This window comes from Sminthopsis crassicaudata, chromosome 3, assembly GCF_048593235.1.
Source record: "Sminthopsis crassicaudata isolate SCR6 chromosome 3, ASM4859323v1, whole genome shotgun sequence".
NCBI classification, from domain to species: domain Eukaryota; kingdom Metazoa; phylum Chordata; class Mammalia; order Dasyuromorphia; family Dasyuridae; genus Sminthopsis; species Sminthopsis crassicaudata.
Window position 1 is genome coordinate 39,928,271 of NC_133619.1, and position 14,931 is coordinate 39,943,201.

At 37.4% G+C, this 14,931-nt stretch overlaps 1 protein-coding gene across 5 annotated transcripts in view; it reads left to right on the forward strand.

Annotated features, from left to right (window-relative positions):
* The window catches only part of ATP11B (ATPase phospholipid transporting 11B (putative)), a 123,033-nt gene that overhangs the window by 99,222 nt on the left and 8,880 nt on the right, over positions 1-14,931 (forward strand). For 3 of the 5 annotated variants that reach the window (XM_074298285.1, XM_074298281.1, XM_074298284.1), the window contains 4 exons: positions 3,898-4,036; positions 4,502-4,567; positions 6,228-6,331; positions 7,505-7,661. In XM_074298285.1, the coding sequence (XP_074154386.1) occupies positions 3,898-4,036; positions 4,502-4,567; positions 6,228-6,331; positions 7,505-7,661 (466 nt within the window). Of the gene's footprint in view, positions 1-3,897; positions 4,037-4,501; positions 4,568-6,227; positions 6,332-7,504; positions 7,662-9,692; positions 9,779-12,308; positions 12,434-14,931 lie in introns of all 5 variants that reach the window. The other 2 variants (XM_074298286.1, XM_074298283.1) reach the window with 2 other exon arrangements.

Consider the following 14,931-nt stretch of genomic DNA (forward strand, 5'->3'; position numbering starts at 1 on the left):
TTCTTTCTCGTTTTTACTTTTTTTTCTAATTCTTCTTTCACAACATGACAACATGTGGAAATATGTTTAATATTATTCTACATGTATAAGCTAATATCAGATTGCTTACTATCTTGGGGAAGGAGGAAGGGAAGAAAAAAATGGAAATCAAAATCTTATAAAATTAAATGTGGAAAACTTTACATATAAAAACTATACGAAGCAGTAGAAAGAAAATTCAGTTTTCAAGAATCTTGTCTGTCATGAGAACTAATTCAGCTAGGTCATTTCAAGAAAATATAAAGATGAAATTGGTAGGAAAAAAAATAAATGGACAGAAATAGAACAGATCTGCCTACATTTTGATGATAATATTTTTAAGAGTTCTAATGATGCTTGATTTTTTTTTACATTGCCAATCACTTGCCAGTGAGTGACTGTCTACCATTCCCTCTTTTTGCAACAAATAAATGTAGTCAGACAAAATGGAGCAATTGGCCATTCTGAAAATAGAAGTCACATTCTGCATCTTGCCATGTTCTGTCAAGAAGTAGGAAGCATGTTACCATCATTCCTCTGAACCCATGATTCTTTACTGCACTGATCAGAATTTGATGTGCATGAAAGTGGTTCTGTTCTGTGTTTTTGTAATCTTGCAAACTTTTCTTCTGTTTCTGCTTCATAATTTCCTATAAATCATCAATCAAATATTTATCATCCCAAGTTTTTCTGAATTCTTGTTTTCATTTATTTATAGCACAGAATTGTACTACACTAATATCCCAGTTTATTCTATCATTTCCTAATAAATGGACACACTTTTTTGTATTTTGTAATTTTTTTTTGTTTGGGACCTTTCCTTCTGTCTCTGACCTGTCAGGCGAAGAAGATTTAACTTACTAGGTTCTATTCTACTTCAATTCCAAATTATGTTTTTCATCTGTCCTTTACCATTTTAATATTTTATCCTCATCTCTAATATTATGAGCATGAGATTAAACCTTAGTGTTTTGATTTGATTTTTTTAATTGTCAGTGATTTTTTTTCATATTATTTCATGTGGTTTTGTTAATAATTTGTATTTCTTTTGAAAATTGTTCGTATCCTTTAATCACCCATTTCCTGAGGAATGACCCTTGTTACATGTTCAGCGCTGGCAGTATAAGGTTGGACTCATCCTTCTGCAGTCCCAGGGGGCTGCTGAGCTGAATAGGGATGACAGAAACAGGCAGGAAAAATAACTGAAATACACAGCTGCATAGAAACAGGGGTTCTGCTGGCGGCAGTGCTGTTGGGACATTGGGGGATTGAGAGAGAACCCAACGCTTGGAAAAACTGCAAGGAAAAAGCCTGTGCATCTGCCTTCTCTTCTACCTTGCTTCCTAAAGCAAAGGTGACAGAGCCTATGTCTCTGCAGGGTATCTCACACATACTTCATGAAAGTTACTGGGGATATCTTTTTTGTACCCATTATGTGTCTGTTGTTTTTTGAGTCACCTGCTTGGGAAATTGTGCTCTAAGATGCAGAATTATGCAACACCACCAGTATTGCATTTATTTTAAAAGATGGATTTTTGGACAAGAGATTGGGAAAGGGAAACTATGCCTTAGAGGAAGATAGGACTTTTAAGAAGTAGATATAAAAAGGGAGTGCATTCCATCTTATTTGCTTGAAATTGTTTTAAGTTTAACTACAAGGTCTTATTCCCTTCCTAAAATATAAGCTCCTTGAGAGCAAAGATATGATTCTTAGATTTAATTTGATTCTTTCCATGATTGGCCCAGCTTTTCCCTTGTCCTGAGAAAATTGGCTTGGTTTTCTTTCCTTCAGCTGGGAAAAGCAAAATCAGGAATTAAGGCCACTTTTCTCCAGACCCAGACTGTGAAATTTAAGGTTTTTACCAAATTCCTGCTTCTCTCAGAGCTACACAAACTCTTTGAAGTTGTCTATAAGTAGCATAGAACTCTCAAAATTGGAATTCACCTGTGACCAAAAACCTATTAAACTGTTCAAAGCCTTAGACCTAGCAATGTACCCTAAAGAGATCAAAGAAAGAGAAGTTTCCATGTATACAAAAATATTTATAGCAGCTCTTTTTATAGTGGCAAAGAATTAGAAACTGAAGGGATTCCCGTCAATTCATGAAAAACTGAAAAGTTGTAGTATATGCATGTGATGGAATATTATTTTGCTGCAAGAAATGAAGGCAATGGTTTCAGACAAAACTGGAAAATTTTGTATGAATTGATGCAAAATAAAATGAAGAAAACCAGGAGAACAATTTATACAATAACAGTAAGATAGCAAAGACAAACTTGAAAGACTTAGAACTGATCAACACAATGACCAACCACAATTCAAAAGGATTCATGATGAAGCATGTTACAGCCACCTCCCTATAAAGAAACAATGGATTCAGAGTACAGATCTAAGCTAGTTTTTTTCTCTTCTTTTGGACGTGGATAACATAAGAATGCTTTGCATAAATAGATGTATTCGTAACAAATTTGTTTTTCTTGCCTTTTCAATGGGTTGTGAGGGGAAGGGAAAATGAGAAAAGAGAGAATCCAAGAAAATAAAATAAAAGTAAATTATTTAAAACAACAATAGTTTGGTGAGATTCACTCTTCACATCAATTTTTGATGAATATCATTTGGCCCATAGGTGGGAGGAGCAGCTCAATGATAGGCCCAATTGAAAGAGTTCTGCTCTAAAGAGGCCTCATTTATAGATGGCTCCCTCCTGTTCTTCAATTTGGTATGTTTGCTAATATTCCTCCAAAGGCTCACTTGGGTTGTACTTGAAACCAAATGCAAAAAAAACTAATACTTTGAATTGAAATAAACTTATCTTCTTCAATAGTCTGGAATTTCTTTAAAAACTCTAATCATGGCTAAGATGACAAGAAAAGATAATGACAAATGTTGGAGGGGATACGGGAAAACTGGGACACTGATGATGGTGGAGTTGTGAACAGATCCAGCCATTCTGGAGAGCAATTTGGAACTATGCTCAAAAAGTTACCAAACTGTACATACCCTTTGATCCAGCAGTGCTACTACTGGGCCTATATTCTAAAGAGATCTTAAAGAAGAGAAAGGGACCTGTATGTGCCAAAATGTTTATGACAGCCCTTTTCGTAGTGGCTAGAAATTGGAAACTACGCGGATGCCCATCAGTTGGAGAATGGCTGAGTATATTATGGTACATAAATATTATGGAATACTATTGTTTGGTAAGAAATGACCAGCAGGATGAATACAGAGAGGCCTGGAGAAACTTAACACGGACTGATGCTGAGTGAAATGAGCAGAACCAGGAGATCATTATACACTTCAACAACAATACTATATGAGGATCAATTCTGATGGATTTGGATATCTTCAACAATGAGAAGATCTAATTCAATTCCAATTGATGAACAGAACTACACCCAGCAAAAGAACAATGGGAAATGAGTGTGAACTGCTTGCATTTTAGTTTTTCTTCCCAGGTTATTTTTATCTTTCTAAATCTGATTTTTCTTGTGCAATAAGAGAACTGTATAAATATGTACACACATATATTGTATTTAACATATACTTTAACATGTTTAACGTGCATGAGATTGCTTGCCATCTAGAGGAGGGGGTGGAGAGAAGGAAGGGAAAAGTTGGATCAGAAGTGATTGCAAGGGTCAGTGTTGACAGTGTTGAAACGTATGCATATGTTCTGTCAATAAAAAGCTATTAAAAGAAGGCTTGGGGGAAGCTCTAATCATTTAATCATTACCAGTGAAAATAAATTTGATTTGTTTTGGGGAAAAAGAGGAGAGAGGGAAAGGAGAGAAAGGAGCAAGTATTTATTAAAATACCTAGTATGTGCCAACACAGGGAGTATAATTTCTAAAACTGCTTTTTCTTCTATCATTTTACAGAGACATAAGTAAAAATAGTCACTTGAGCATTAAAAAATTTCTTTATTGGACAGTCCTCGGCTTCAGCCATGCCTTCATTTTCTTTTTTGGATGCTATTTTCTTATATGGAAAGATGTATCTCTACTTGGGAATGGCCAGGTAAAAAAATAATAATAATAATCCAAATAACAGTTTTCTTATTTCTAGTATTTCTGTTGTAGTTTTAAATGTTTTACTTTATAATGAAAAGGAATTAGAGTTAGTTATAAAGATTAAAAGAAATTTATCATATACCTCATTTCAAATTAAAAGGCAGCCATGAAATTTTCTTACTATGCATTATTTATTACTTAAATGCTACAACTTCTAAACAGTAAAATAAAATAAAAGACACAATATAAGCTCATTTATTTTCCTTTGACTTCCCTCCTTAATCCATTTTATCAAAGTGATAAGAATTGGTACCGTCTATAGCTATATCTGGACCTGAATTTATAAACTAACATATGTAAACAATTTAAAAGAGAATAGAAGATTTATTAAAATATTTGAGAAATTTGTTGATAATTAATAATACTCTTCTTTTGATTAGTAACACCACAATAACTCATCCTCTCTATTTAGATGTTTGGAAATTGGACATTTGGTACCTTAGTCTTCACAGTAATGGTAATTACAGTCACAGTAAAGGTAAGCAACTTACATCTAGAAATATGTAGAACTATATATGTATTTGTAGTGCAAGTGCATGTTGGTATTTCCAGTTTCTTCAGAAAAGATCCTTAGATTTTTCTTTTCCCCCTCCCCTAGTACTAAGTGTTTGGCCGTGAATCTTTTTAATCTACATTTTTTTTTTTTTTTTTTGGTAAAAGCTCCCCTTACTCAAGGATCTTCTCCAAGTTCCTCAGTCTGTTTCTCTGACATAGTCAGAAGACATCTGGGAGAGTGCAGGACGAGGAGGGGTGAAGGGTCCCAGAGGGTCAGTTTCCATGAAGTGCCAGTGCTTTGTGTAAGCTAGCAGGGTATCCGACAGTGGATAACTCAGGGCACTGGCAGCCAGGAGCTCTTTGTAGAGAACAGCATCAAGTCACCAATACTGTTGTCACCTTAAATCCCCGGGGCTTTACCCCAAAGGGTGGCAGCCTGCTTCTTTCCTTAGTAGCTATCTCATCTGGCCATATAAAGGAATATTAAGGTCCCAGAATGTTGGGGGTTTTTTTTTAGTTACTGTACTTTCTAGAAACACTGGACCCAGAATATGCAGGAGCCCCTGAATGTGTCAAGGACAAAGTCCCCTGTTGTCCCCTGCCCCGAGCTGATGTTTGTGTCACTATCTAGGCTCCCTTGTATCCTTGGGAATCAAGATAGTTGTTGGTCAGTCAGTGAGGTACAGCTAGGATCCCAGTGTCTAAGCAGACCATCCTATCTGTTGTCATGGTCTGGCAGGCCCCAAGGAGGCTTTTACCTCCCCTTGCTCCTCCCCTCTGAGAGAGGTTTTGTTCTTTTCCCACATTTACTACACCATTCCCCATCCTGTACCTTAAGTAGAAATTGGAGTTTTGTCCTTCTTTTGTTCTTCTTTCATAAGTATGCAAACTTGTATAGGAATTGGGAACTCTTTGGGTTCCACATGTGTGTTTATTTCTCTTATAATAAATCTGGTTTTCACATAAGTTTTGTGAAGTTGTGGCTTCCTGTTGACAACCAACACTGTTCTGGAGCCAGTTTCTGTCTCTTATTAACACAGATGGAGGGGACCCTCAGAGACAACAAATCAGTCAATTGGGGGTCTTGGAAGAAGGCTTTGTACTTAGATGTCCAGGCCTGCACCTGATTTGGGAAGATACACTCTGGAGATCTGACCAAGGAAGCATCATCTTCCCCTTTGTGTTAGAGAAGGCTAATTAATTAAAGCCAATTGTATAAGACTTGCCTCCCTCTTTCTCCCTCTGTTTCTTTTTTTCCTCTTTCCTTTCTCTTCCTTCTCTCCTTCCCTCCTCTTCCTCCTTTTTTCTCTAAGTCCTTCCTTCCCTCTTTTTCACTCTCTCACATTTTGATACATCCCCCTCCTAAAAGCTGTAAATATAGGTCTTTTTTACATTAATAATAGATCATAATATATAGAGCTAATGGTAAAATATATATAGAGTCCAAAAAAAAATTTATTGAGGTCAAACTTTCTGTGCAGATGATCACCTGAAAGGTTGGTCATGTGTCTCAAATTATGTATAAAAATATATTAAATTCCAAGCAACTATAATGGTAGTTTTCACTAATTTTCTTTATCTGATTTGGAAAAAAAAAAATTATGTGAATGTGTTTCTCATTGTGTTATATTTTGTTATTTTAGATGGCATTGGAGACTCATTTCTGGACTTGGATAAATCATGTTGTTACCTGGGGGTCCATTGTATTTTACTTTGCATTCTCTTTGTTTTATGGAGGAATTTTCTGGTGAGTGATTGTATCTGGATCACCTCTCATGACTATTAAACATGACATATTTAACACTTCGTGATATACTTAAATGCCATTCTCTTCATAGTCTATGGACTTAGTTCAACTATTGAATAGACTACAAAGTCTGTTTCAACTTATGAATAAAATCCTAAGTTATGAAATAGATCCTGTTTTACAATACACTAGCTGAAACATTTGTAGCACAGAGGACCATTTATTTATGTGAGGCATATTAATTGTTCCTTCCTAATTCTAGTATAGAACAAATGAATGTCAATCCTGGAGTGATTGACCTTTTAAGGGAACAGGCAACCTAAACCTCAAAACTTCTATGTTAGATTAGAACTCACATAACCGGCAAAATTGAGACCTTAGAAGGGAGGTGCCATCTAAGCTCTGGCTTCCAGATGGGTCCCAAGAGCTGCAGCCCTTTTGATTTTACAGTGATTTTGTGCATATCTCCTTCCTTGCCTTCTTACTGAATGGTGCCTGCAAACATCTTTTTGTAGATATTTCTCATTCAGATAACTCCTCGGATAAGGCGGATTATAATGTAATTCAAGTAACCAATAGATTAATTACTTTTCTAAAGCTCAGTTGTTTATTCAATAAAATAGAAAACAACCAAGAGTTTTGCAAAACTAGTATCTTATTTATCAGTGTTTATATATTGATATAAAAAACAGTATCTTGTTTTTTAGACTAAAGCATGAACTTGATTACATCCTTGGCATCCTGAAAGATTGGGGAAACTGACCTCAGTCACTGCTTAGAAATATCTGCCAGTAATTTTTGATGCTTTTATGTATAAAGATCATCTGCTACGAACAGGTGGACTATACTAAATGGGCATAAATATATTAGCAACCTCTGTGGATCAGCAGGAGGAAAGGCCTACACAGTGAGAGTTAGGATTGTGACAGTTCAAATTAAGACCATGAAAGCATTGGGCAGTTTCATTGAAAAGCCACTTAGTTGGATTTCATCTTAACAACTAAGTTATCTTGTGTCATTCAGTTGGTTAGATGGTATTGATTTCAAATCCAGATTACTTTAATGAGGTGGTCTACCGAGTCACAAAGGAGCATTCTTTTTGATTTGTGTTTATTGTAAATGTTTAATATTGCATTCTTTAAGGAGACTTTTTTAAATTTTTTAATTTCACAGGCCATTTCTGGATATATACTTTGTATTCATTCAACTTCTATCAAGTGGTTCTGCTTGGTTTGCCATAATCCTTATAGTGGTTACTTGCCTATTTCTTGATGTTGTGAAAAAAGTGTTTGATCGGCAACTACATCCCACAAGTACTGAAAAGGCCCAGGTAACATGTTTGCAAGGGAATCCCTTTCATATTTCAAGAGGCTATGAACTCTTAGAAGCCTTGTAGGAAAATGACCATATTACATGTAATTTTTGTCAAAATGTATGTGATTTTTCTTTTTCAATATGAAACACTTGCTTTTAATTTATCACTATGTACATATTTTAAAATGTGCTTTTAAAATTTCATATTTATTGAATGTTTCAATTTAAACATTTCTTAATGTATTTGTAAGTTTGGTGCTTCTTGATAAATAAATTCAATAATATTCTTTTATAATTTAAAATGATTTGTATTCATTAGGAGTTTTCCAGCTAATGGTAAATTATAGCTTAAGAATAAAATTGTCGGATAATTCTGTAATCTATGCATATTTTAATATTGTTATTAATTTGAGTGCCTAACACTTTTCTCATGCCATATCTTTGGGCTGCATAATTTTTACTTGGTGGTATTTTTATTGAAATCTTTATTCTCGATCATTTTTGATAGATAGTCATTACAGGAGTAGAAGTTTGATAGTGTGTAATACAGGAATTAGATTCTGTGTGTGGTTTATTCATAAAATTGGAAAACTGCCCATTTTGATAGAACATTGTTTTGCACTAGTCTTAGGAGAGTGCAGTCCTATGTGCTTAGTAATGGTAACCAACACTTCCAATTGTGCATGTTGTGCTGGTGGTAAATATTTATATACATTACTACTAACTAGCTGGAGAACTTTTTAATAGCCACTATATACCCACAAAGCTGAGACTGACTTCCAGAGATCTGCCACCAGAAGATATTTCTAGGAAACCAAACCTTGCATCTACATATGGAGTTTTCAGATTGCAAACAGAAGTACCTTATACATAAAGGCACTGAGCTTCTCACACAGTCCTTTTGTTTTTATTATAGGCATTTCTTTAGTGTATAGGGTTGGTTCATTAACCCTAGAGAATGGTGCTTAAACTTCAGTCAGGTCTAGTTTTCCCTGTGTTGTAGTGGAATGCTGATAAAATGTTTCCAGATAGGAATTTTTTTAAAAATTTGTATAATCCAAATTGACTATACAAATCTTTCCAATGTATTAATGTTTACAAGCCTTTCCTATATATATTATGGAGAATCTAAAAATATAGTGGAATGTTTTGGTCTTCAACTAATAGTAAATTATTTATAGCACATAATTGCAACTAGATTTAATTACTTATTGCAACAGCTAGAAGTTTTTCATTAGGAAAAGCACACAGAAAGTATTTTCTTAGGGGTCACATGGTGATTTAAGACTGGTGACATTAATTAATTAAATGTTAAAGAATTGGTTCAGAAAATATATAGTACCTTATCTGCATTTAACTGGAATTAAGTCAGTATCTCTACTTGGTCATGATGTTTTTGAGAAAGTGGGACAGAATTTTGGCCCCGTTTCTATAGGATTCCCAAGTCATTGATTAACAAGGACGGATATCTACTTCAGTAGATTGGTTCTTTAGTGTGTAACCTAGTTTAATGAATCCTTTTTACACCAAACTGACTATATTTGTTTGGTGTACTCTAGATAGGCCTACTGAACATTTCATTCTTGGGTTACACTGTATTCTGATTTTCTGTTCTTTCACAAAGCCCTGAAATGAAATGACAGTTCTTTATGGGACTTTACTTCTTTGCTATACCCATGAATGACTTCTAGTTCAAAATCATCAAGAGAAGAAGAAAATGCATTAAATAAAACAGTCCAGCCCAAATCAGAACGTTAGCAAATTTGTTCTTTAAGCAAAGTAGCAAGAACCATTGATGAAAATTAAAAGTCAGCATTTATTCTGAGATTTCTTCACTCTGAGACTGGAAGCTCGGAAAACATAAATCTCTCAGGTCTCCTTTACAGAGTTAGGCCTGCTGCACTGAGTTGTGTACATGTGCCCTGTGTATATTCCATGTGCCCTCCTCTCGTCTGACTGCGTGTCTTGATCAAGTGTGTCCTGGGTCTGTCCGAGGTGATCCTGACTCCTTACTGACGTGTCTGTCCCCCTTCTTTGTCCCTTATAGATGTACGCCAGCCCAGTTGCTTTCAGTGACGAATTCATCGCCCTACAGCCATTGCCCAGGGCCAGGACTCAGCTGAGCAGACTTAGGTAGAGTAGGCAGCCCAGCCTCGGCCCCTCTGCACGCCCCCCCGTCCCCATGCCTCTCAGAGAGAAGGCATGAGCTAGTGTGCATGCGGGCACTGGGGGCTGGCAGGCAACCCTGCTCCCTCTGCCCCTTCAGCCTCATTCCCTCCCACTACCCAAAGGCGGCTGCTCATGGTGCTTTTCAGGTCCCCAGTGCTTCTGCATGTGACAGTCTGCAAGAAGTCCTTACAGACAAACTGTTCCCCAAACATAATGCAGTTCTTTGGACGTGGAATTGGCTTGGTTTTTTCTCTTGCCTCCATCTGTGTTGCAAATCCATATGCATGTGTGTCCCTTTTGTGGCTGCTGAGACATAAGACAGTCCTTGCACTGTTGAGTAAGTGCATCTATGAACTGAACATTATGTCTTTAATGTGTCATACATACTTTTATCTTTACAGATAACCCATTCCCAGTGTTTTATACACACATTCATATTTACACATACAATGCTGTAGAAATAAGTGGTGGAAAGATAAAAGCATAAAACTTTTGAGATTAGCATACTTTAAAATTGAAACTTTTATAATTTGGAAGAAAAAGTTATCTATTTAGGGATTCTAAGTTTTCAGCACAGTGGAATTGGATTTTCATTGTTTTGAATGTTTGCCTTTTTTAAAAATTTCAGACAAAAACAACTCTAGCCTGGCTACACATAGTTCATCAAATCAACCTTGATATCCTTTGGGCAAAGAATGACTGTCTGGCGTGACTTTGTATATAAAATTTGGAAGCATTTCTAGAATTTGAACAAGAGTAAAAGGATATCTTGAGTAATTTTTCTTTCTCAATTGATAAAATTTTTAGATAAGTTAATGATTATGAAGGTAAATTACTGATGATAAACAAAGTTGAATTCTGTCACACACACAAAAAAAAGTACTTGAACGTTTGTCTTTCCTTTAAGTTTAGTGGTTTGAAACTATGTCCCTTGACTTTTTTGTAAATTGGTTCATTTTATATATATTTACTACCTACTTAGTATTTAAAAGATGCCTATGGCAAAAATTTTAGTAAATCAGAAGTTCCTTTTTTAACATGAATTCCTGTTGGTTTTATACAATCACTTTTCCAAGTTAGGTTTCCTTAAATGAAGGCACATTTGTATGTGTATGTAGGGCCCAGCTGCAGTTGCCTAGGTGTCCAGAGAGGAGAGAGGCTAGGGCGGGTGGGCTTCCTCCTCTCCTCGATACTCCTTTCTGATTGCTTCCCCCATCCACCTTTTTCAGTGGTCAGTTGTATGTTAGTACTGCCAGTCTCTTGGTCCCCACCATTGAAGGTGGGCAGAAAGGACACTTTGCCAAAACCCATCAGCCATGCCGTAAAAAGAGTACCTCCCAGAGTTCCAGGCAGGAGTTTGAAGACAGACATGACCTGCTTACTTTATGAAACTCTCCTTAAATGTGCTGGAAGGGGAGCAGTGGAAAAACCACTCCTGGTTTCTAAAACAATGTATACTATGGTATTGAATAATTGTAGTCATTTTTCTGAGAGCGCAGTATTAGAATGTATCTTTAAAGTTCAAGAAAGCATTTCCGAATCAGTCTTGTTCAATTATGTAGTTTCTTAAAGAGTTTTAAATATAATATGACCATATCCATTTTTACTGAAACCCAGAATGCATCTTGAGGATTCTTGCTTCCCAACTGCCCAACAGGCATATATCTTGAACCTGGGCATTTTAGCCGATTGATTCCCTCCCCCTTTTTTAATGCAAGACACTTGTTGTTTTCACAAACATTTTGTTAGTGTTGCTCACGCTTACAAGAGGCATAGAATAATGAGGTCCAAATTTGTTATGATATGTTTTGTTGTTATTGTTTGTTGCTTTTTTACTTTAAAAGGCCATTCCCTTAAAGAGTTAGTTTTTTTAAAAAGATAACTGACATTTTTCATAATGAAGTATTTTTCTAGGAAACAATTTGTGTACAGATAGAGAAGACATCAAATGGAGACTTTCAGTGCTCACTTTGCTTTTAAAAAGTGAATTATTTTAAGATAAAGGGTTTTAGTAATTGGAAGTATAGAACCAAATGTAGTCATGAATGGTATAGGTGGCACTATTGAATTCTTTTTTTTCTTCTCCCATTAAAAAATTAAGTGCAGTCAATTTAAAATTCATTTAGGCTGAAAAAAAATTCCTCTTTATGACAAAGGAGGGTAAGAGTTAAATATGAAAATAACCATTGGATTAGCTAAGAACCCTTCTTTAATAAAGAAAACTTAATCAGTAAGAGAAACTCGTGTTTTTTCTTTCGGTTCCTGTATGTATTATAACATTTGTGTGTAGTTGTAAATCATTAATTGTGTGTGATTTGTCTACTGAGAAAAGCGTTCTCATCAGTCCTCCTTTGTGAAAGCCCCTGTGCCCCATTCTGTGATGACCATTGCCACTCCTCTGATGTTTCTAAGCAGTCTGCTGCTGATTGACCTGGGTGACGGTGAAAGTGTTGCTCTCTGTAATACCAGACCTGTTGCTTTTCTGTCCTTCTAGATGGAAGAAGATAAGGGCTCAGTCAGCTCAGCATATGAATTTGCTGAAAGCGAGCACAGAGGGGAGGACAGTGGGCAGCTGCTAGCTGATGGAGGTAGCAGCAGAGCAGAGCTTGCGCACCCTAGGTAGTACCTCCCTCCGCCAGACCTCACTGTGTAGTCAGCCATGGACTCATCCGCTCATCACCACCTGTCTGCTTGAAACTCACACTCCATTTTTCTTTTCATAACATCATCTCATTCTTGTGAATTCATCATTCTGATTTAGGATTTTGGGGGGGGGGATTTTGTTTTTTCTTTTGTTCGTAATATCCTTATTTTCCTCTCATTAATGTTTAAAGAAAACCAGTTTGCACCAACCACAATGACTTCAAATTTAAGGACATGTAAATGCTCTTCTGTCCTTTGGATTTATTGCCATTCATGAGATGACACTTATTAGTTGCAGACCATTTGTGGAGTAATTTCTAATATTTTTTGAAGTCTTTCTTTTCTTTTAGAATGGTAGCTGTAATACATTTTTAACATTTTAATTACATAAAGGGTATTGCCTGCCCAAAACATTTTTTTCCCAAAATGGCTTATAAGGTAAATTCTTATGAATGAAGGTTTGTGGATGGAACCAGATAATTCTTTGATCACCAGTACTGTCAGAAGCTCTCATCTAAATCTTTACTTTTCGAGGCAATTTTAATTCTATGTAAGGAGAAACAAAATTTGGCTCTTTAAAAGGTCTGTGATGTAATGAATGCCAAATCTATCCCCTTGAATAAGCAAAAACAAATTAAGTCCTCACTCAGCCCAATTGAACTCTGGGAAAACATTGATTTGATTATAAGCAGAAACATCTTATGGAAGGGAAAATTTGTGTTCTGCCCAATTACAAGTATAATTTTCTTTTTCTAATTTGGAATCTTATTTATTTTAATAATCTTGTTTGTAATTGTGGTTATGACTAATCTTTAAAAGATTATAGATTCTTAAGATAGCCTTGTTAAAGAATGAAATGATCTGTGGTAAAGTTAATTGAAGACAAGTTTCCCAATCATACTTTGCATAAGCTGACCTCCTCTTAGTGCCTTTTCTTCAAGGTGCCTCCTTCAAAGTCAGATCACACAAAATGGACCTGTTGTTTTATTTTATCTTTATTTCCTATCTGATATTTCCTATCAGAACTAAAATTCTGATAGTTTTTACAGAAGACTTGTTTTGTATTTAATGTGCATTTCAGTTTATATTCCAAGCACTAATATTCGCTGTCCATTTGTACCGTGCCAGCCATTGCAGAGAGGCTGGCTCAGTGAAAGCCATGTAGTTTACAATCAGGCCCCCAAGCCCAGAGTTCCCACCTAGTTGTTTATGTAGTTAGCCGCTTACAAAGTCATGGACTCCTTCCGGACTCCTCCATGAAGCCCGAGCTGGCAGAGCATTTTGTGAATTTGTGTGTCAGGGCCCTGAGTGTGCCTCAAACCCCGCAGTGTCCATTGTCTGCCAGGGAGGGGGTAGCTCTGCCTTCCCATTTTATTATGGCGGCTGGCGAGGTGGCATCCTGAGATGAGGAGCTGGCCATGAGTGCCCAAAATCGCCCCTGACCCCCGAGGCAAAGATTTATAGATATATGATACACACTCTGACCCCTAGTGTTAGGAGAGGGTTGCAGCATCCCTTCTACTTTTCACAGCTCACGCCGCTTCCTTTGGCTTTTATGAAAGCTAGGTGCAGGTGCTCTCACCCCTCACCCCCGGAGGCCAGCCTCTCCCTCTGCGATGGCTGCTTCTCCTGGGCTCCTCCAGGAAGGCGCACCCAGCCTCAGTGATTATCAAGGGCACAGTAATTAAATGATGCGGGAGTGTGGACAGCACTCGACGAGCAGGGTCTAAGAAGTCCAAAGGGTCAGGTTCTCTGAGCTGTGGCCTTGGTGCCCACAGCTCTTGTTTGACTCGGGAGGTAATTTAAAACATCCTCTAGTGAAATCTGGCCCAGTCAGGTGTGGCAAGCTTCCGGCTCCTGGGTCCGAGCTGAGAAGTCTCCCCTGATTCAGGATGGCAGGATGGGGCAGGAGCACAGTGGTGGCGTGGAGCCCCAGGACGGGGAGGGTGGGCTGCCAGGGCTTTTCCTCCCAGGCCGAGAAGCTGTTTCATGGTTGAATTTTCAGGGCTGCCAATGGCAGCCCATTCTAGATGGAACATCATGACTCGTGCAGAAAGACAAAGGGCAGGGATGTTGGAAATGGTCTCAGAGGAGGTCAAGACTGGGTCCTTGGGGTGCATTGGGGGATAGAGATTGAAGGGAGAGGGGGGACCAGAACTTTCCCAGATGAGCCATGGCGGGGTGCACAGAGCCAAGTCTGCAAACGCAAAGCAGTGAACTTAAGCTCCCCCTTAGCACAAAGTAATTCGTTAAAATAAGAAGCCACTGGTTGACCTGTGTCCTCCCCAATCCACCTAGGTCCTTCCACCCAGAAGTCTTAATGGGTGGGAGGAGGAGATTTCTCAAGCCCCTTCCCCATTCCCAAACTGATTGTCTTAAGAAGTTGGCTAAGGGTTTGTTTTGTGCCTTTTACCCAAGTGCTAAAGTTGCTGGTCATGGCCCAAGGAAGGATGGAGGCCAGAGAGAGAACTGGA